Source organism: Mesoplodon mirus (assembly GCF_964341445.2).
Source record: "Mesoplodon mirus genome assembly, chromosome: 9".
Lineage (NCBI taxonomy): Eukaryota > Metazoa > Chordata > Mammalia > Artiodactyla > Ziphiidae > Mesoplodon > Mesoplodon mirus.
The window spans coordinates 9,463,659-9,483,770 of NC_138985.1; the positions used below are offsets into that span (position 1 = coordinate 9,463,659).

At 49.1% G+C, this 20,112-nt stretch overlaps 1 protein-coding gene across 1 annotated transcript in view; it reads left to right on the plus strand.

Moving 5' to 3' along the window:
• Positions 1 to 20,112, plus strand: part of DDC (dopa decarboxylase) — an 83,552-nt gene that overhangs the window by 59,682 nt on the left and 3,758 nt on the right. The window contains exons 9-13 of the mRNA XM_082632698.1: positions 2,067 to 2,134; positions 10,076 to 10,152; positions 13,347 to 13,366; positions 14,745 to 14,843; positions 17,225 to 17,326. Of these exons, the coding sequence (XP_082488824.1) occupies positions 2,067 to 2,134; positions 10,076 to 10,152; positions 13,347 to 13,366; positions 14,745 to 14,843; positions 17,225 to 17,326 (366 nt within the window). The remainder of the gene's footprint in view (positions 1 to 2,066; positions 2,135 to 10,075; positions 10,153 to 13,346; positions 13,367 to 14,744; positions 14,844 to 17,224; positions 17,327 to 20,112) is intronic.

Consider the following 20,112-nt stretch of genomic DNA (forward strand, 5'->3'; position numbering starts at 1 on the left):
GCCAGTCTTGGTGGTTGAAATCTCTCATTTTTCTACTTGAAAATGGGATGACACTTGAACTTGAACCTAGAGCCAGCTGTTGGCATGTGTTACCACTGGCATCCAGGAAGGGACCCTGTTACGGTTATGCGTAAAATGAATGTGGATGGTGTCTTTAGAAATAAAGAAGAAAACATTTAGATAAACAGGAACAGTTGTTGATCTATTACATCAACGTTGGTAAAAGAACAAACCTATTAAATGAAAAAAATGGGCTGATCCTGATTACTGTAGATTAGCTATGAAATTTTCCCTTTCCCATTGCTGATCATGATATACATATATTCTGAGAACTTTGCTAGTTCATAAAGTTGAGGAAACTTATGCATAAAGTATTTCCCAGGCCAAATCGGTCCAGTTGTCTGACATAGCACCTGTGAATTAAAATTTTGATTATTCCGAATTGTCTACTAGTTTGAAATGTGGATACATTTTATGTGAACTCAGACTATGCAAATTTGAAAGCATGCAATGTAAGCCATGCATAACATCTCATTTTATGTGGAAAAGTAGAGCTGTGAATCTCCCCAATTAAAAATGAATTGGGACTCACAGTTTCAAAGCAGGCAAGCCCCGCCCCCAAATATGAACTGTGTCTGTGTTGCTGCCAGGGTGGGTCTCCTCACCATGATAGAAACTTCCCATGACCTTTGTCAGGGTCGGGCTCCAATTATGCTATGAAATTCTGCATATTTTAAATTATCCAGGGTCCTCGAAATGCATCCCTTGATCCAAATGTGATAGCCCTACAGTGAATTAGGATTAACACATACATAATGAGAAGGTTCTAGATACTCTCATTCCAGTCCCTCACTTATAAATTCCTATAGAAAAATGCTGTTACCACATCAGTAGACAAAGGATGTTGCAGCCATCAAGCCATCACGTTACAGCCGCCCTGAAAGTGAGCCCTGAGGGAACTCAGGATGAGAAAGCACAGGACACTGGCCCCAGGTCGCTGAGGTGCCCATCAAAGGGATGATCTCAGTGAGCCCAGACTCGTGCATCTTCCCATAGATGCATAGAAAAGCGCTCAATTCCTTAACTTGAAATGCCTGGTTTTCTTTAATTAACGGTAAACTTCTGATGTTCCCACTACCTGGCCTTTGTTGCAAAAACCCCTCTATATCCTGGCTCCCCCCTTGCCTCTTCAGAGCAGTCCCTCAGAGCTACCTGAGATGCTGTCTTCCGGGCTTGAAGTTCTTGGAAAGTCTGCCAAACAAAGCATAACTCAAATTTTAGGTTGTGCATTTTTTTCAGTTGGCAACCTGGTACCCTTCACGTCCAGCGGACCTCAGCGTCGCTCCGGTTCTGTGGGTGTCTCTCTGCAGGGCGCACCCTCCCCCGAGGCACATCCCAGCCTGGCTCAGCCAGTCCCTTCCCTCCGCCTCTGAGCGGGGAGCCAGCTTGAGGGCTACCCGGCGGTCGTTTTCATAGGGCCCAGGGACTGTTCTCTTGCCAGGTCTCCCCGCTTAACCAGAGCTGCAGGAGGCCAGTAGCCATTTTCTCATCACGTGGTTCCCTGGGCCACCAACCTGGCTGGCTTTACAACCACGGAGCAGCGACAGTCTCAGTGTTTGCACTGGACGGTTTCTGCGTCCCCCTCGGGAGCTGCACTGAAGAGTTTGTGGCTGTGATGGCACGCCTTCCGCACGAAGCAGAACTCCCATCCAGGCCACACGGACAGGCGGCTGTGCCCGGAAGCCAACCCCGATTCTCTGGCTCCAAAGCTCTCTTCCTCCCCTTGTGCATCAGCCCAGAATCAGATCTATATTAGCTTCATGTTTCACGAGACAGGATTTGACAATGAAAGAAAAGAACTCAGGTAGGCGCGGTGGCTGCCCAGAACTTCCCAAGTGCCCTCGAGCCCCAAACCCCAGGGTTCAGCTGCGTCCCTCTCCTCTGTCTGGTCACGCGGGTTTTCATCTGAGACTGCACACTGTTAACTACTATGTACGAGGTCTTGTTTTATAGCTACACATTAATAACTGAAGTGTTTTCTTCCTGTTGTTATTGTTCCTTGGCAGTATGCAGATTCATTTAACTTTAACCCCCACAAATGGCTCTTGGTGAATTTTGACTGCTCCGCCATGTGGTAAGTTGCCCTGTTCGTTACATGTCAATTACCCTACAATTACGTTGCTCCTTAGAATAGTTTCTATGAAAGAAACCTGGCAGGTGAGGTGCCCTTGCTGGCGAAGCACATGCATCACTTACTGCTTGCCTGCGTTTCTGAGCCACGGGTGGAATTCTTGCTAAATCTTACCCTGTTGTGTGCTGTTATCTAGAACGTATTGGCACAAGAAAAGAGGACAACAGAGAAAATCTCTGGTCTAATCTATCTAGCATTCGTAAAAAACGGTGCTTCGTAACCTTAGCACATATTTCTAAATCATTTGCTTCTGTGCTTTTATTCTGAAATGTTTAATAAATGCTTAAAAGCATTTGCTAAGGAAAAATACAAGGAATTCTGTTTTCTAAGCAGTTCCCTGAAACTTCTTACCAGCAGTACCGGCCTCACATGGGTTATCTCTAGAGCAAGAAAAGAGAATTCCAGTCTTCCAAAATGAAAGTGGTTGGTATTTCGCTACATTGATAACATTTAAAGAAATGATGATGCCTGGGAGTGGAATGGGATTCCTAGAAACTCGTTCTTCTGAGCTTTGTCGAGTAAGAAGGTGGTGAATGAATCTTGAGATCAGGAGGCGTTGCATGAAGTTTGTGCAGAATTGTTCACTGTGTAGTTCAGTGAATGGTTTTCCACCTTAGAAAGGTGAGGAAAGCAGCTTTCACATAATCCGGCTAAAGTCCGTTCACCAAGTAATCAGTTTCCCTTGAACTCTAGCTAAAGATAAACTACATGTTCAGTGCTTCACTTCTGTTTAAATCACATTCTCTTTTTGGTCAGTCTTTGACCCAAACTCTGATGCATGATTTTAAAACCCATTCATATTTGGGCTACAGTTTTTCTGAAATGTTAATAAGAGCTGATAAAAGCTACGGCTTTTATGAATGTTAGTATTCTCGTGGCTGTGTTTGTCTACTTTACCTGGATTGGAACACTTTAAGGATAGTTTATGCAGCGTGTCAAAACTCCCTTTTTTCAAACTTTACTTCGGGTTGAGATGTAATTCTATTTTGCTGGGGTATTGGGTCAGGAGGTTCAAACACTGTCCAAGGGAGGTGACAGGTGGATTGTGGGCCCAGAGCACCCAGCTGGCATGGGGCCGGCAGGGGTCCCCGACGCCCCTGTTCTGTGAGGCAGGGGCTGGCCTCAGAGCAGGTTAACTGGCAGCTAAGGGGTCCTCAGCTAAGGCATTCGGCAGAGGAAAACCACAGAGCCAGGCTGGACAGACCGGCTGACGGCTGATGGGGGATGGAGCGAGGTGACCCCAGAGGGGCTTGTGGTAAGCTGTGACGTTCCATCCATTTCCTGGGTAAAATAATAGCAAAAATGGATGTGCAAGGAGCCCCCGTAAGTGCAGGCTGCCGTCATCACACGCGATTTAACCGACGTCACTGCCCCCCGCAGGCAGCCTTGCAAGGAGGACACTGACATCGCTGTCCCCTCTTCCAGACGGGGAAACTGCAGCTGTCAGGGCCCCCTGAGGTATGACCCAAAAGCTGAGATGTGATAAGGATGAATACAATAAATGTAGCATCTGCCTTTGCATCCAGAAAGCCAGGGAGCAAGTTAAGGATGAGAGAAATGGTGCTTTATCCGTGGCCTTTCCCAGAGCCTGGTGTGACGGCCGAGGCTGCTGGAAGATGCAGCCAGAGCTGGGGGCTGTGTGTTAACCTGTCTCAGTCGGATCCCTTCTGGCATCTTCTGTTCAGGACCAGCCCGTAGAGGGGGATTTGGCAAAGAGGAGGTGATGTATGGGAGGAGACGGGAAATGTAGGGATGAGGCCACGTCGTTTGGAGATGGAAAACGGACCTGAGCGTTATGAGCCTGTAGGAGAAACTTACACCTGAGCCACGAGACACAAGAGCAGCCTCCAGTATTTGAAATTTTGCCAAAGAGAAGGGTGATTAGTTATCCCCTCGGAGTGGGGAATTGAGGGGTGGGAGCCTCCCACCTGCCTGTGGGTTTGAAAGGCTAAATAAATAGAGTAAAAATTTAAATTATAATAGAGGATGTGCCTTCTCTCTCCTGAGCTGTTGAGGTCCTGGCCAGAATGATTGTCAAGTGTTTTGAGGTGATTTCACACATCTGGGAGAATCAGCTCTCTCCCAAACCCAGGGGTTCGTCCCATGATATGGTAATGATGATACGAATGTTGATTGATGGAATTTGATCTTGAAGGATTCGGGTTTTAACATAAAAATTACCCATGTCTACTATTTTGGGCGCTGTGCTTATCTTACCTTGCTAGGGCTGCGGTAACAGAGTACCACACACTGGGCGGCTTAAAAAACAGAAATCTAATTCTGGAGGCTAGAAGCCCGAGGCCAAGGTGTCTGCAGGGCTGGTTCCTCCCGAGGCCTCTCTCCTCAGCGTGTAGACAGCCTTCTCCTCCCTGGGTTTTCATATGGTTGTCCCTCTGTGCATGTCTGTGTCCAAATTTCCTATTCTTAGAAGGACACCGGTCATATGGGATCAGGGCCCAGACATAGGACCACATTTTAATTTAATTACCTCTTTGAAGACCCTGTCTCCAAATGCAGTCACTTTCTAAGGTCCCAGGGGTTAGAGCTTCAGTGTATAAATTTGGGGGGTGGTGACACACTTCAGCCCAGAACGGTGTTCATAAGAAATTACTAGTTAAAGCCAGAAGGCTAAAATTGAGGGAATTAACCCAGGTCAGCTTACTTTAAACCCTATCATCTTAATTATGCCACCTACTACTTTCTGATTTTTTGATTCTTATCAAACGTAGGTTTTCCTTTGACCCCACTGCACCAAGCACCCCTTCCCTGCAAAGAAGTTCTCTCTCCTTGCCCACAGGGGCATGTTGAGCACTTCCCAGCCTGCGGGGTTCTCAGCACAAGGTCCTTCACACACCCGCCCAGACCCCCACCCCAGGGGTTGCCCTGGGTGCTGCTAGTGAAGCAGCACCTGCACCTGGGGGCAGCCCCGTCCAAACCAAGACCTGCGAGGAGAAGGGAAGGTCAGGATTTAGTTGGAAAACATTTTGTTTTGAGCGCTGTGGACTGAAACCAGAGCGCTATCATTCCTGGACTCAAGGAGTCTCAGCCATGGGATAGAGTTTTCAGTAAATAAAATACAACCAAAGGAAACTGAGAACCTAAATGAAATCAAGTCTAGTCCAGTGCAAACCGAGATCCATGGGGTGAGGCGGTGCAGGGCAGGGAAGGACATAGGGGAGCGGTTCCGGGGAGAAGCCTGGGGAGCTGGGGGTAGAGGCGGGTGTGCGGGCGAGACCCCTTGGTCAGACCCTTTGTTCATTGCCCAGAAGCCTGTCTGGTGAAGCGGCGTTTGACAGAGGGCGTGTGAGGAGGGTCCATTCAATGCGGGGGCGGGGGCGTGGGGCAGCGGCCAGTGCAAAGGCCCTGAGACACACGTGTGCACAACAGCAAACTCAGAAGAGGTGACAGCTGCCGAAGATGGTTTCCTGTGGTCCATGTAGGTTTAAATTCCTTTTAAATAAGCTGCCCACATTGGAAAGTTGGTGTTTTTACATAAACATGCAATTTTCCGATGTCTCATCCATTCTTGAGTGCCTTTAAAGCATCATTTCTGCCTGTCTGGGATCCTGGGGCATCCTTCCCACCTGGCACAGCCCCGTGCACCTGTGAGCACCAGGCTCCTCGAGCATGCACACGTGAAAAATTATAGTTGCTCTCCAAATATTCCTGGTTTGAAGAAATGAGGTACCAAGTTAAATCACAGCACCAGATTCTATGAAGAAGTGAGATGGAAAGTGAGATGTTCTTGGGCTGTGTGAAGAGAATTCCCCCTGCCCTTGCTGGAATGGGCAAAGCAAATGCACCTAAACCCTCATCCAGGGGTGCCTGATTCTTTGGTTTACAGCAGTAATGATGCTTCGAGTACAAATTTTACATTCAAGATATTACCTGCTAGTAGATGGCCTTTTACTTCCTCATACACCACCTCACCTAATCCTATTGCAGCCTTACTGGTATAGGAATTATCATCCCTCATCCAGATGAGGCAACTGGAGTTCTAAGATGTGCATGGGTTTGCTAATGGCACACAGCCATCCATGCTACAGCCATGTGTCTGATGCAATAGGGGTGAAGGTTCAAAAACTATAACTGAGTAAAAAGAGTCAGATACAGAATTATGTATCTCCCAGGATGCAAATGAAGACATGCACACAAGGCAATATCCATTTCACAAACACACAGGTAAACAAAAGGATGCACAGAGAACACGTTGGAATTGTGCCGGATGGATACAGAAGAAATTGGAGAATGAGAGCTGTTTTTAGTGTGAATGAGGCAAAACTGGGCCCTGATTCTATGTCCACTTTTATTCAATCTGACTCTGATTCCACTTTCTCTCTGAATACTGAAAATAATCCTGGATTTTAGCCCTGGAACATACAGCCTAAAGTCCAAAGGAGAGTGAATGGACCACAGCATTCCTCTCCTGGTTCAAGGCAGCTACCCCTTTGCCTACCTGAGCTGCGGGTCCACTGGACAAGCTGGGCCCAGGTTGGGGGCCCCTGCGTGTTTGCAGAGTATGTAAGCGAGCCTTGCAGCCTGGTGACAGGGAGCAGGGAGAGAAGGAGGGCTAAGAGTCTACTCAGAGGCTTTTTTGTCCTGTTGTGAAAATCCAGGGAATCGCATACTTATATTTTGCTATTCTAAGAGGTTATTGCAGTAAAAAATGAGGTGTCCCAACACAGTAGAACACAGATAATAAGGATGATCATAAGAGCTGGATTTCAGAAAAGGCCAGGCATCCTTCCACCCTGCAGAGTTGAAAACAAGCAAGCAAACAGTCCTAAGTTGTGAATTTTTTTTTTTTTCGGTACATGGGCCTCTCACTGTTGTGGCCTCTCCCGTTGCGGAGCACAGGCTCCGGACGCGCAGGCTCAGCGGCCATGGCTCACAGGCCCAGCTGCTCCGCGGCATGTGGGATCTTCCCGGACCGGGGCACGAACCCGTGTCCCCTGCATCGGCAGGCAGACTCTCAACCACTGCGCCACCAGGGAAGCCCTAAGTTGTGAATTTTTTATAGATGTGTTTAAAGGTTTTGCTAATACAACAAACAAGGTGTAAATGGATTTTTTTTCTTTTTTGCTCTCACTGGCTTTTTTGTATTCCTCAAAATCAGAAGGATCTCTCTTTTGTTTAATGAAGTTTTATCAATGGTTAGTCCATAATTTAAACTCAATTCGTTGGTTATATTCTATACATATTAAAACGGACAAGATAATAGAAGTTTTAAAAACGTGACCTCATTACAAGCCCAGTAAATACGTTTTATAATGATTTCATTATTCTCTTCATAAGTTCTTTATTGTTCATTTGGGTATTTTGAATCTTTTATATGTAAATATGAACCATTCCGCTCTGACCTCAATGTCCCTTAATATCAGATCTTCTCCAAAGAAAGCCTCAAATTCCACCAAGGGCGTGTTTTACTCTGCCTTTAGAAAAGAGGGTTAATTTTTTCCAAATAAAATTAAATTTTTTTAGTTTTATAGCTTTTGTACCCCCCTGTTATATTGGATTTTTTGAAAAATTCAGTTACTTGGGAAGATTTTAAATCACTCTGGTTATGGTAAGACGTAATTCTAGAACCTGTGCATGACAGCACAGTTTTCTCTGAATCTCCTTTGTTTCTTTGCACTTTGGTCCTGGTGCTTTTGGCATCTTGAATTCTTTATACTGTTTCTGGCACCAAGAGGTAACAGGAGCCCTTCACACACAGTGTTGTAGATTTCTTAAAAAGACAACTTAAGAAGCCATGCTTTCTGCACAGGACAGGCGTCCCATGCCCCCTCCTCCGTCAGGACCATCCCTCAGGAATGTGTCCGGTGACAGGGAGAGGCTTTCCTCACCATGAGGCCCATCAGGGGTGAGATGACGTTGATGACTAGAGGGGGTGTTTCTGTGCATGTGTGTGTGTGTGCAAGCGTGTGTCTGCGTATGTGCGTGCACATCCATTTGCTTGTTTAAATAAAGTTTTCTTCTTTGTAGTATCATTAAACTTCACAAGGAAAAGCAAAGCTGGTACCTAAATTTTGAAGAGCAAACCACCACAGACCCACTGGAGCCATGGATCAATGAACAAAGGGAAACTGGAAATCCTAGGACCTGAATGAATGTGAAGATGTGACAGAATTCATGGGCATGCAGTAAAGCAGGACTTGGAGAACAGACTTAAACAGAAAACATGAAAGCCAGAAAATAATTAGCTAAGGGCCCAAAGGAAGCCAGAAAACAGCGACAGAATAAACCCTCAAAACTAGAAGGAGGGAAATAATGAAGATGAAGAGACAGACATGAGATAGGAAATAAGGAAACAGGAACACAGATCAAGAGAGCCGCACGCTGGTCCTTGACTTGCCTGAGAAAATAGATGATCTCCAGAAAGAAGGACCAGAAATAGAGGATAAGGCACAGTAAACTGTACTGGAAATATAAGAAAGACAAAACCACAGACACAGCAGGCATTTGAAAAACTAGTCAGCACTATGAATTACATCATTCCAGAATTGCCTACAAATGTACATATTCAATAACTACAAAAAATATGTCATCAAAACTGACTCAAGAATAAATAGAAAACCTGAAATGTCTCATAGCTGTAAAGACTATGTCCAATAGTTACATTTCACACAACAGAAACATCCAAATTCTTCTAGCAGCAAGTTCTACCAACTGTCAAGGCATCTATAGGTCTAATTATAAATGTAATTCAAAGACCAGCAAGGGGGACATATATCATGAGCTCAGTGTCACTTTGATCCCAAAACCAGATGAGAAGCTGAGAAAGAAAAGCTACAGGACAAGCTCACAAAATTACATGTGGAAATTCCAAGTAAATTTTAGCAAAGAAAATTCAGTAATGTTTAAGGGGAAAATAAAGATGGTATATCGTGACTAAAATGTGTTCATTCCAGGCATCCCTGGGTGGTTTGAAAATATTAAAAGATTTTAAAATGTTATGACCATGTTTAATAGTAAAGGAGAAAAAAAAGTTATCATCTCATTAGATACGGAAAAAGCATTAGATAAAATTCTAACCCAAGCAAAACAAAAGCTCTAGTAAGAGAGGAACAGAAGAGAACTTTCCAAATCTGATAAAAAAATATATCGTCCAAAAAATACAGCAAACCTATTCTTAGGGGTGAAATATTAGAAAAACTGCCTTTAACATCGGGAAAAATATTTACAATTCCCTTAATACACGCCCTATTCAGTGCTGTGCTTTCCTAACCTGTGCAGTAAGACATGACAGAGAAGTAAAAGTAAGGATTACAGTGGAAGCCACAAAACTCATGATTCTCAGATGGTGTGAGAGTCTTCAATGAAAACAGAATCTTCCGGGAAAGTATTAATAAGAGAACACAGCAAGATTTCTAGATACACAGAACTTTTAAGGTTGCATTTATTTGCATATACGATAAGTAGCACGTGTAAAATTTTTAAAAGAAATATACTTTTATAATAGCAAGAAAAGTTGTAAGGTTACTGTGAATAAATATATCAAAACCTGTGTAGATTTGTATGAAGAAAAGTGTACGATTTTTTGGAAGCCATTCCAGAAGTCCTAACTAAATGAGGATGGAGACTCAGTGTCAGGTCTCAGCTCAGTTCTAGTCGAACCAGGAATAAAGACCGAAGACTTATTTTTATTATACCCCATACCCCCAACCTCAGGGGCCCAGAGCTCTGGAGGTTAATGCCGTGCTACAGCCGAGCCAGGGGACGGGGAGTGAGGTGAGGGGCATGCGTGCCGGGTGGGGTGTTGGGGTGTCAGGGAGGGGACTGGGGAGCAGGGGCGCCTGAACCTGGCGGGAGAAGGAACAGGTGGCGTGCAGGCCCCCCTGAGATGCCTCCTTGTTAAGCCCCTTGGTTTGTTCTCTAAAACAGGGTGAAAAAGAGAACTGACCTGACCGGAGCCTTTAAACTGGACCCCGTGTACCTAAAGCACAGCCACCAGGACTCAGGTAAGCCGCTGGCTTTGCTTTCTCCAGTCGTTCCCATCAGAGCTGCACCCATGGTACCCAGGAGCCAGGGAGGAGAGTCATGTCTACAGACTGGTCCTGGGGGCGGGCCGCAGAGCCAGGACGAGGGGCTCCCTGAGGCGGGGTGCTGATGGTGACGTGGCCTTGCCCCTTCACCGTGTGGGGCAGGGTTGGGGGAGGCGCCCATAGGGCCTCAACACGGGCGTGGGCCCCTCCTGCACTGAGCCTTTGAAATGATGACTGCCCTAAAGAGAGTTTGCATCGCTTAGACCAGTAGCACCCGGGGAAGAAACAGCTGGGCCAGGGGCCTGGGGAGGGAAGAGAAAATTGGGTAAGGCTGAGGCAGGAACCACACACAAATGAGGATCTCTAAAAATTAAGTCTCCTAGAAAAAAAAAATCTTACAGACAACTTGAGATCCTGATCAGTAAAATGCATGAGGCGACCTGCACAGACTCCCCCGTCCCTCTGTGCCCGCTCGCTGTAATCCATGCGCTGGGGACAGTGATGTACATGCCTGTCTGTCCCTATAGGACAAAGCCTCCCGGTGGGAGAGGGTTCTCTCATTCTCCGAAGCCCTCATGGCCAGCAGCAGGTGCCATGCCGGCCACCACGGGGTCCGGGGCCCCTGGGGACGGAAGGACAGGCCAAGTCTTTGGGAACTTCTGCCACTGTCTTGTTGAGTTTCCTTAGACAACAGTGGATGTTAGTGATGGGAGGGACGCCGGAGATCACGTGACCCCACCCTCCACGTACTGAGCAGGAATTGGGCTGGATGGAAGATGAGGCAGTTTTGATGACTGCGGCAGAAACGCTGAACAGTAGTGACACAAGTCAAGGCACAGCCCCTTCCCTCCCATGTGGACCCCAGCCTGCACGGTCTCCACGGAAAGATCAGACCTGGGTTTTTCCCTCTTAAACTTGCCCACCGTCCCATGGGGCGCATTGGATACAAACACCCACCCCCTGCTCAGTTGTGCTCAGAACCTAAAACTGCTCTAGAAAATAAAGTCTAGTTTTTAAAAATGGCGTTGGCATAAAGCCATGAGAAATTAGGAACCAGCTGCCAAAGCTCTTCTATTTAAAAATGCATTTCGTGTTTGAATAATGGAAACCACAGTCGTCATGACAGTTAGCAAAATGCTGCTCTTAAACAATGAAGGAATTCTCGGGACTTCCCTGGCAGTCCAGAGGTTAGGACCCAGCGCTTTCACTACCAGGGCCTGGATTCAATCCCCGACCACCGGAGAACTAGGATCCCGCAAGCCATGTGGCATGGCCAAAAAAAAAAAAAAAGGAAGGAATTCTTAGAATGAGTTTAAGCCATCTCAGCAAAGTTCATTGCTCCAGGAATTTTTAAAAAGTGTAATTTTATTCCACTTTTATAGAAAGGCAGTTTCTGATTGAAATATTGGCTATGGCTATTAAAGATGAACAATCTTTGTTATTTGTACTTTTTCCCTAAAAAAAATCTATGAATCAACAAAAGCAATGACCTATATTTTGTGCTTACCAAGTAAATCACCCAATATCAACTTTAAACTTCTATGGCCACTGGATATAAGGGTATATTTTATCTGGATGGATCTCACTTTCCTGCTAAGCCTGCTGTAATTTGAAATGAAATATGTTTAGAGTGTTTTTTTAAAAGATCATTTCTATTCAATAAAGAAATCTCTTCATTATTTAACTATTAAAAAACCCACTCAGGACTGCCCATGGGGACTGCCCCTCACCCGACACCCCTGCAGCTCCCCAGGCTGCAGCCCAGTCCCTCCTGTGGGTCACTGGGACGCCTCCCTCTCATCACTGGGATCCAGGACCAAAGTCTCCCACTCAGGGGTCCTCCCAGGCCTCTCGATGTGAGCAGGTGCCCTCCGCCTGCTGTCTGCCCCTAACCCACATCTCCCCACGTCTCCTTCACTGCACGTGAAGACATCAAGCTCACTGGTCATGTGTCTCCTGCTAGAACCTGAGACCCCTGGAGTTGGGGGGACTCTCCCTCCTGTTCCCCTGACGGGTCAGCTCTGTGGCAGCAACAGTGGGAGTGATTACGGCTCCTGTACACCCCTATGTTTGCTTTGCACTTTTACATATGTTGTCTCATTGGACTTGTACCAAAGAGTGACCCAAAAAAGTGGGATTTTTTTTTCTATGACAGAAATTTCTGTCACAATGCAGATGATAGGAAAAGAGCAGCCACACCTGGTATGTAGACTTTTCAGATGAATTCTTTCATTATAAAAACTGTACATTTGGAAGATAGGAAAGAGGTGAGCCAGAACCCTAACCCTTAACCCTAAATCCTAAACCCTAACCCTAACGCTGTGCCCAGTGGACCCAATGCAGTCTATCAGAGTGGGTGGCAGATTGCGGTAGGTGGACGGCTCCTGCCAGCTGACCTCGGTGAGGGCCCGCCAGGCCATGCCACAGCTGATCTGACCTGGGAAGCCGGGGATGCTCACCAGCCACAGCGAACCTCCTCTGGACGACACTGGAGGATCAGGTGTCCAAAACGCATCTTTCTAATCCCCACCTGATTCTGCGCCCAAGAAACTTAGAAGCTTCTGTCCATGAAATTCTTTGTCCAGAGTTCTTTCCTCCATACCGTCCTTGGCTTTACAGCTTTGGGCACAGGGGGAGACTAAAATGCAAACCAGTTCATAACCCCTGTGAAGCCATTTGAATCCCAGATAATGAAGCTGACTCGAAAATACCCACTGGGTATTTGCTCAGTGCCAGGACCCAGACTACGATCTGAGAATACAGAGATGAACACCCATCAAAAGTTTGATTCTTTACATTCTAATTGCTCTTTCTACCACAAATTCACCTTCCCACGCATGAATGAATGCATGATGAAGGCTGTATATGATCTGAATGCCAATTTACCACCGAGCACAAGGAGAAAGCTCAGATTTTCATGCTTATCTAAGTGTGGAAAGTGGAATGAATGGGAATCCATTCATAATTTGGCGCTTCCATCTATGCTTTGCTCTCTGGAATCCCCCCGACCCTGCCCTTGAATCTGTTACCTTGGGAAGTGGCTCAAAGAACACCCAGCCCTGCCCGCGGTTTTATGTCTGGTTCAGGAGATGATGGAAAAGACTTGGACATGTAATCAACTAATGTGTCTAATGGTTCCTTTTTGTTTCCCTTTTCTTTCTCTTTTCCAGGACTTATCACTGACTACAGGGTAAGTGGAGATTTGTCCCCCTGAGTCCGGGTCCGTGGTAATCCAAAATGTGAACGCAGTGCGGGACACTGTCATGCGCGGTAGCTCCTGCAGCCTTCCGGTCCTCTCAGGATCAGGGCCCCACAAGAGGACACCCTCTAACTGGGTCTTAACTAGCGACTGGGCCTGGCAGTGGGCAGCTCTGCTGAGCCCACGGATGGCAGGTCTCAGGTTAGGAGGAAACGATGCCGCCCCTGCTCGTTGGAAGATTCCTCTTTAAGGCGGGGCGGTCCGTCCATTGTGTGCTCAGGCTGTGTGCCAGGAGCTGGCAGCCCCAGGACAGTGGGAGAGCAAAGGGTCAGAGGGCATAAGAAGCGCTCAGACGACAGCCTCTTAACTGGCTGCTCTGGTGACAAGCCTCCTTCCCCAGGCAGGAGCCGTGCACTGCTCTGGCAGCTGCGGTGAGCCGGGAGATGGGCTGGGAATCAAATGGCAGACAAGCCTGGGCCCCCTCCTCTCCGAACTCACGTCTGGTCGGGGGTGAGGGGAAAAGGCTGGGTGCACAGGGCACCTCTGCCCCCGGGGAATCTACCCCACTCCAGAGAGGTAGTGACAGCCTTTTAGGGTGACGGTGGAATGAACACTCAAACTGTGTGCCTTTTTACTCCGGTAAACAAAGATGGAGGAAAGTCACCCCCGGCACCTCCTTTATAAGTTCCAGTAGGACGTGCCTATGTGTAAAATCGCACCGAAGAGCCACTATTTTATCTTCCCTACTGTCCCCTCACTTCTCTCCCCTCTGTGTCCTCTGTTGCTTGCTTTGGTACATTTACAACCATTGGAGATTGTCACAGCCGGGCAGCTGACAAATTCAGGAAAACCTAGGGAAAGCTCATGACACATCCCGCATGTTGACAGATGTGTTTTCTGCTGACAGCATCTGGCAGGTCGTTCCACGGCGGCCTGCGGGGCAGGAAGAGTCCTGGGTGCTGAGGCGTCGCGGGGAGCGCGCTGCAGAGGGTGTGGGCTTTTGCTGGCCCCGTCCTCTTTCCTGTAGGCAGAAAAACCAGTGAACAGCCCCCCCTCCCAGCCCCACTGGGTCGTACGCCCCGTGGGGCAGGCCCGTACCTCCCCGCATCTGCTCACGATGGCTCCCGAGCCTAGCACCGGCCTGGTCCCCGTGTGCCCCGCACGAGCATCTTGGAGCTTTGTAAAGACAGCCTCCGGCTGCCGGACCGCTTACTCCACTGCTGTCAGCTTTGCCATCCAGGATGGGGCATGGCAGCCAGAGGGCTTGGCCTCCAGGGCCCTCCAGACAAACAGACGAGGCCATGAGTCAAAAAGGAAAGCAGCCCTTAGCGTAGCCCTCACGGATGTGCCGTGTTGTGTCTTATTCCAGCACTGGCAGCTGCCGCTGGGTCGGAGGTTCCGCTCTTTGAAGATGTGGTTTGTTTTTAGGATGTACGGAGTCAAGGGACTGCAGGCCTATATCCGCAAGGTGAGTTTGTTTTCATTATTTATCCGGGTGACATTAGGCAGGTCTTAGACTTTAGAAAGGAAGTAAGATGGCTTCATAAACCTCTATAACGGAAAGTTTGGGTTGTTGAGAGTGGGGCATTTATAAGATGCTCAATGCACGATTCTGGGTGTTTTAGACACTTTCATGTGGACTGAAGGCTATCACTCCAGGAGGCTGTCGAAGTGACAAACACTCTTAGCTGCCAGTGGAGCCACTGCTGGCCCACAGTGAGGTGCAGTCCACAATGGCAGTGATGAGAATGCAGTAGGTTTTCCTCCAGAAACTTCCAGAACGGGAGAGACTGGGCTGCGTGGGCTGCACGTCCTCCTACACCCCCCAGCCAGAAGCACGTGCACGGCCTTGGTCTCTCGGAGTGGGTTTCAGTAACCTCTACTTAACAAGCAAACAGGTGGCTGTGATGGATGTACGCTAAAATGTGAGAACCATGGATCGACTTAAGCCTCACGACCCTGCTTTGTTTTTAAAAATTTTTTTTTTTTTTGGTGGTACGCGGGCCTCTCACTGCTGTGGTCTCTCCCGTTGCGGAGCACAGGCTCTGGACGCGCAGGCTCAGTGGCCATGGCTCATGGGCCCAGCTGCTCTGCGGCATGTGGGATCTTCCCGGACCGGGGCACAAACCCGTGTCCCCTGCATCAGCAGGCGGACTCTCAACCACTGCGCCACCAGGGAAGCCCTGTTTTTAAAAATTTTATTGAAGTAAAGTTTGTTTACAATGTTGTGTTAGTTTCAGGTGCACAGCAAAGTGATTCAGTTATACATATATATCTATTTTTTTTCAGATTCTCTTCCATTATAGGTTATTACAAGATATTGAGTAGAGTTCCCTGTGCTATACAGTAGGATCTTCTTGTTTATTTTATATAGAGTAGTGTGTATACCCTTTTTTTTTTTTTTTTTTAACAATCGAGGACACTGCTCCCTTAACTGGCTGCGGAAGGCCTGCCGATTTCCAGCTGGTTGCTCCCATCTGGCCATCCTTCCTCACCTGTGGGCCCACCTTGATGGACAGAGGTCCTCAGACATCAAGGGGACAGGGCACCCTGCAGTGTCTCATTCTGGTGGCAGTGCAGCTTCGGGTAGGGGGGCGGCCCCAGGCCCCTCCCCTGCGCCAGGGCACGTGGCAGCGATCAGAGGCCCTGGGCCCCTGCGGTGCCGCACACGCGAGCATCCATCTGTCTTACGAGGCTGCTCTGGGGGCCATGAAGCACCTGGAGGCCCTCCGTGGGGAAGAGAACTAGGAGGGACGTGTGCGTGAGTCCACGAGTTCTCGCCCACTGCAGGGCCCGTGCTCAAAAGTGATGAGGACGCAGCTGCTCTGGGGAAAGGAGGCAAAACACAGGTGGTTTAGCCACAGTGATTCCAGCTGGAAGCTCAGGGGAAGCTGGGTGTGATCACATCGCCGCTTCCTGAAAAGCCCTGCAAGCCTCCCTGAGAGGGACCGGCCCTGCCTTCCCAGGAGGGGACGGAGTGGCCGGAGCCGGATACACCCCGGCAGGTGGGCATCTCCTCAGGACCCAGCTCGAGGGCACCCCAGCCAGCACAGTCTCTGGAGCCCTCTAGTTTGTCCCGGGCCCGGGGACCACTCATTCCAGCGGTGTGTCTGTCCCAACACTTGGAGCAGCACGGTCTCTGCTCAGGTGCTCCCGGGGCCCCTGCCAGTGACCCCGCGCTGGATACCGGGGTTTAGGACGTGCTCCATGTGTGCCGAGACCCGCGCCAGCTGGCTCTCAGATCACATACTATGTGAAGCAGCTTTTGGTTTCTGTAGACATTGAGCCGTTTAGTAAGGGGGTGGGTCCAGGGGGAGCAGGCAGCCCTGGACAGATGAGGTTCTCAGCTCCGGTGGCAGATGTTGTGGTCGAACAAACAGCGGCAGACCTGGAGCTCTGGTATCTGAATCAGCTTCGGTCTCCTGGTCTGCAGAATGGGCGTGGTTGCGGTGTCATTCCCTGTGTCGCGGGTCAGCACGACAGCAGGATGGTGAAGTGCCCAGCTCCCCGGCCAACGTCGGCCACTGTTTCTCTTCTGGAATGTTTAAATCCCTCTTGACAGCATTTATCCTAAAATTATAAAAGATTATTTGGTAGGATGAAAACGGTCCCCTGAGCAGAAGATGAGGAGGGGTGTTTTTCTGAAGACTTCCGCCCTTTTCTTCTTGTAACCAGTTTCTCAAGCTGCACGGGGAAAGCTGGGGAGTGGGTGATGTCAGTGCTGAAGAAAATGGCTAAAGCTTATCAAGGAATGATATTAGACGTGTGGTCTAATATGGTTTTCTAGGTGGCTAAGCTCTGAACCAAGTGGTGATGAGAAACTCAGACAGATGTCCCTTCCCTTTGCAGCACGTCCAGCTGTCCCACGAATTCGAGGCCTTGGTGAGCCAGGACCCCCGCTTTGAAATCTGTGCAGAAGTCACTCTGGGGCTGGTCTGTTTCCGGCTAAAGGTACATCTAAGTCGACTTAGTTGTCTGAATTTTCTTTGAGCATGACAGAGAGGAAACTCTCATTCATTATGTCCGTGCTCCAAAACTCGCCCGAGCTCCCCAGAGACTGTGGATTCCCCCCGAATTTTCCAGCCTGCTGTTCCCATCTCCCTGCCTTGACTTCCTGGGACACCTATTCTTCTCACTGGTGCTCAGACTTCTTGCCTGTGTAGACCCGGCCCGAGGATGCTTGCCTTCTTCTCTATCCATCCATCCCTGCCACTGGAACCCTCCAAGGACTGACCCACCCACGGGCTCACTTGTCTGAGCAAGGTCCCTAGACAAGCATGGGCATCACCTGGGAGTCTGTGAGAAGCCAGTCTCGGGCCCACCGGGGACCCGCTGACCCCTCCATGGCCCTCAGGCTGCTGGTGTGCACACAGGGGCTGGAGGAGTGCTGGTCCCTGGGGCTTTGTAATTCAGCTGCCTGAGGGTCTCAGCCACCTTTGCTGGGAATCATGACGACATTGCTCCAAAGACCCCCAGAGGAGCTGCACGCATAGGACCCTTAGTAACCTGCCCTGTGTGAAGGAAGCTGGGTTGGGGCCTAACGCCCTGCCTGCTCTCTGGCTAGCGTTCTGTTTGCAGAGCTGATGCCACCCACAGGCCTTCTTGTCCAAGCCCACAGAGGGCAGCAGGAGAAGGAACCACGGGCTCAGTCACCTGGCAAGTGCTGCCCGGCCAAACGTGGCCCTTTGCTCCTCCTTCCCCTCCCTGCAGAGATCCTTGGGGCTTTGAAGGCTGGCAGGAACCAGCCATGGAAAAGCCTGGAAGCAGGAGAGAGAGAGCAGAGTCCGGACACAAGAGCTGGCAGGGAGACGTGAGGTCCCTGCGGCGCGTCACTCAGAGACGCCTGAGCACAGGTGTGCAGAGGCTGGCGCAAGGTCCCTGGGGTGACCGGATGGGGCAGTTCAGTCCGCGCTGGCGGACTTTGTGTGCTTTGACTTGCTTGTCATCAATCAGTTGTTTTTGCTTCTACTGCCAGGGTTCCTGTAGGATTTAAATTCTTTAATGTTTAGCCATTTTATTGAGATATAATCCACGTGACATACACTGTGTCCATACAAAGTATACATTTCAATGAGTTTTAGGCTATCCACGGGGTTGCCCAGCCTTCACAACAATCTAACTTCAGAACATCTTCATTTTCCCCCAAAGAGAGCCCACACCCACCAGCAGTCACCCCAGCCCCCATCCTTCGGGCCACGGATCCATTTCCTGTCCCTGTGCGTCTGTCTGCTCTGGACAGTCATATCCATGGGATCATCAATATGCTGCCTTTTGTGACTGGCTTCTTTCACTGAGTGTAATGTTGTCAAAGTCAAGACTTTTATTTTCTCCTGCTCATTTACGAGGGCACCAAAGCCACCTGTGTGTGCCCTGCCCACCCTTCTCCTGGGCAGCATGGTGTGCCCTCCCGCCCAGGAAGCCCAGGGGCTTTTCAGAAAGAAAAATATGTCTTTTGTGAAACTTGTTACTTCCATTGCACGAATCCAGTTTCTTCTCAGGGAGGAAGTTATCCAGGCGTCGTGGCTCACTTTCCTGCTCCCCACATCGGCTATCTTGTTATTCTGTTCTTTGCCCCGTGGCTGCCCATTCTGGATGTCAAGTCCTCTCCATCATCCATGGCTCAACGTGTGCATGGTCTTTATTTGACCTGAAGGGGATAAGCTGTTGCCATGGCACCAAGTTCCTTCCCCCGCCTCATCTCAGCCAGCCTCCCCGATCCCACTCTGCACCTGCTCAGTCCGTCTTTGCTGTTACTTCTGTTGTTACATCTCAGACGGATTTCTCTGTTTGGCTTTTTGCCTCCATCTCGTGGAAAATATATCTTGTCCAATCCATTCGAAAATGGCAAGCAAATTTTTCCCAAGTGACTTGCTTTTACTTCCTACATACGTCATTTTCAGGTTTTTGCTCTTCTGTGAAGTCTTCCTGGTGAGAGTCCATCCTTTTGTACCACCGTTTCTTCTTTCTCATCCTCATCCTCGAGCAGGTCCAGCTCTGTCTGGGCCTGGTGCACGTCAGCAGTTTCTGAGTGGCCTTTGGCCCATGCGCTGTCCACGGGGCATCAGCTGGAGCGCCGTGCAGGCCATCAGCCAGCGGCCACAAGGCCGGTGTCTGGCATCCGGCCGACCAGGACACTTCCCTTCCCGCCATCCTCCCTGCCCTTGAGATGGAGCAAGAAGAGGAACAGTGTAATCCACTGAGGGTCACATGACCCAGGACTCTGGGCCCCACTTCCAGGCCCTTCGGCAACAACTATAAGGCGCATGGGGGTGGAGTCACTGCCTGGAAACAGAATGAAGACCGAGAGGGCTGGGGGCAACTATGACGGATAACGGGACTGACCAGGCAGGAGAGGGACGGCTTCCAGGTCTGTGTGATACGTGCCTCCCATGTGGTCCAGTTAGTGTGAGGCGTGGGCCCCCAGTCTCCCTGCCCAAAGTTGCTGGGTTGCTCCTTTCCAGAGGGAGGTCCACCAGTGGTCCCTTGGTCCATAGTTCATGGACAGTTTTCCCAGGTCCTAGCAAGAAGTTGACTATTACGCTTCATTTTCTATACAGGTAAGTCCCCTACATAGGAACAAGCTCTGTTCAGAGAGCACATTCGAAAGTCCAGTTTGACCATAAGTCCAACAAAGTTAGCCTAGGTACCCAACTAACACAGTTGGCTGTATACCGCTGCTCTTAGGCTTGCTTGCAGACATCCTGGGCTTGAAATAAAGATACTGTACTATTGTACAC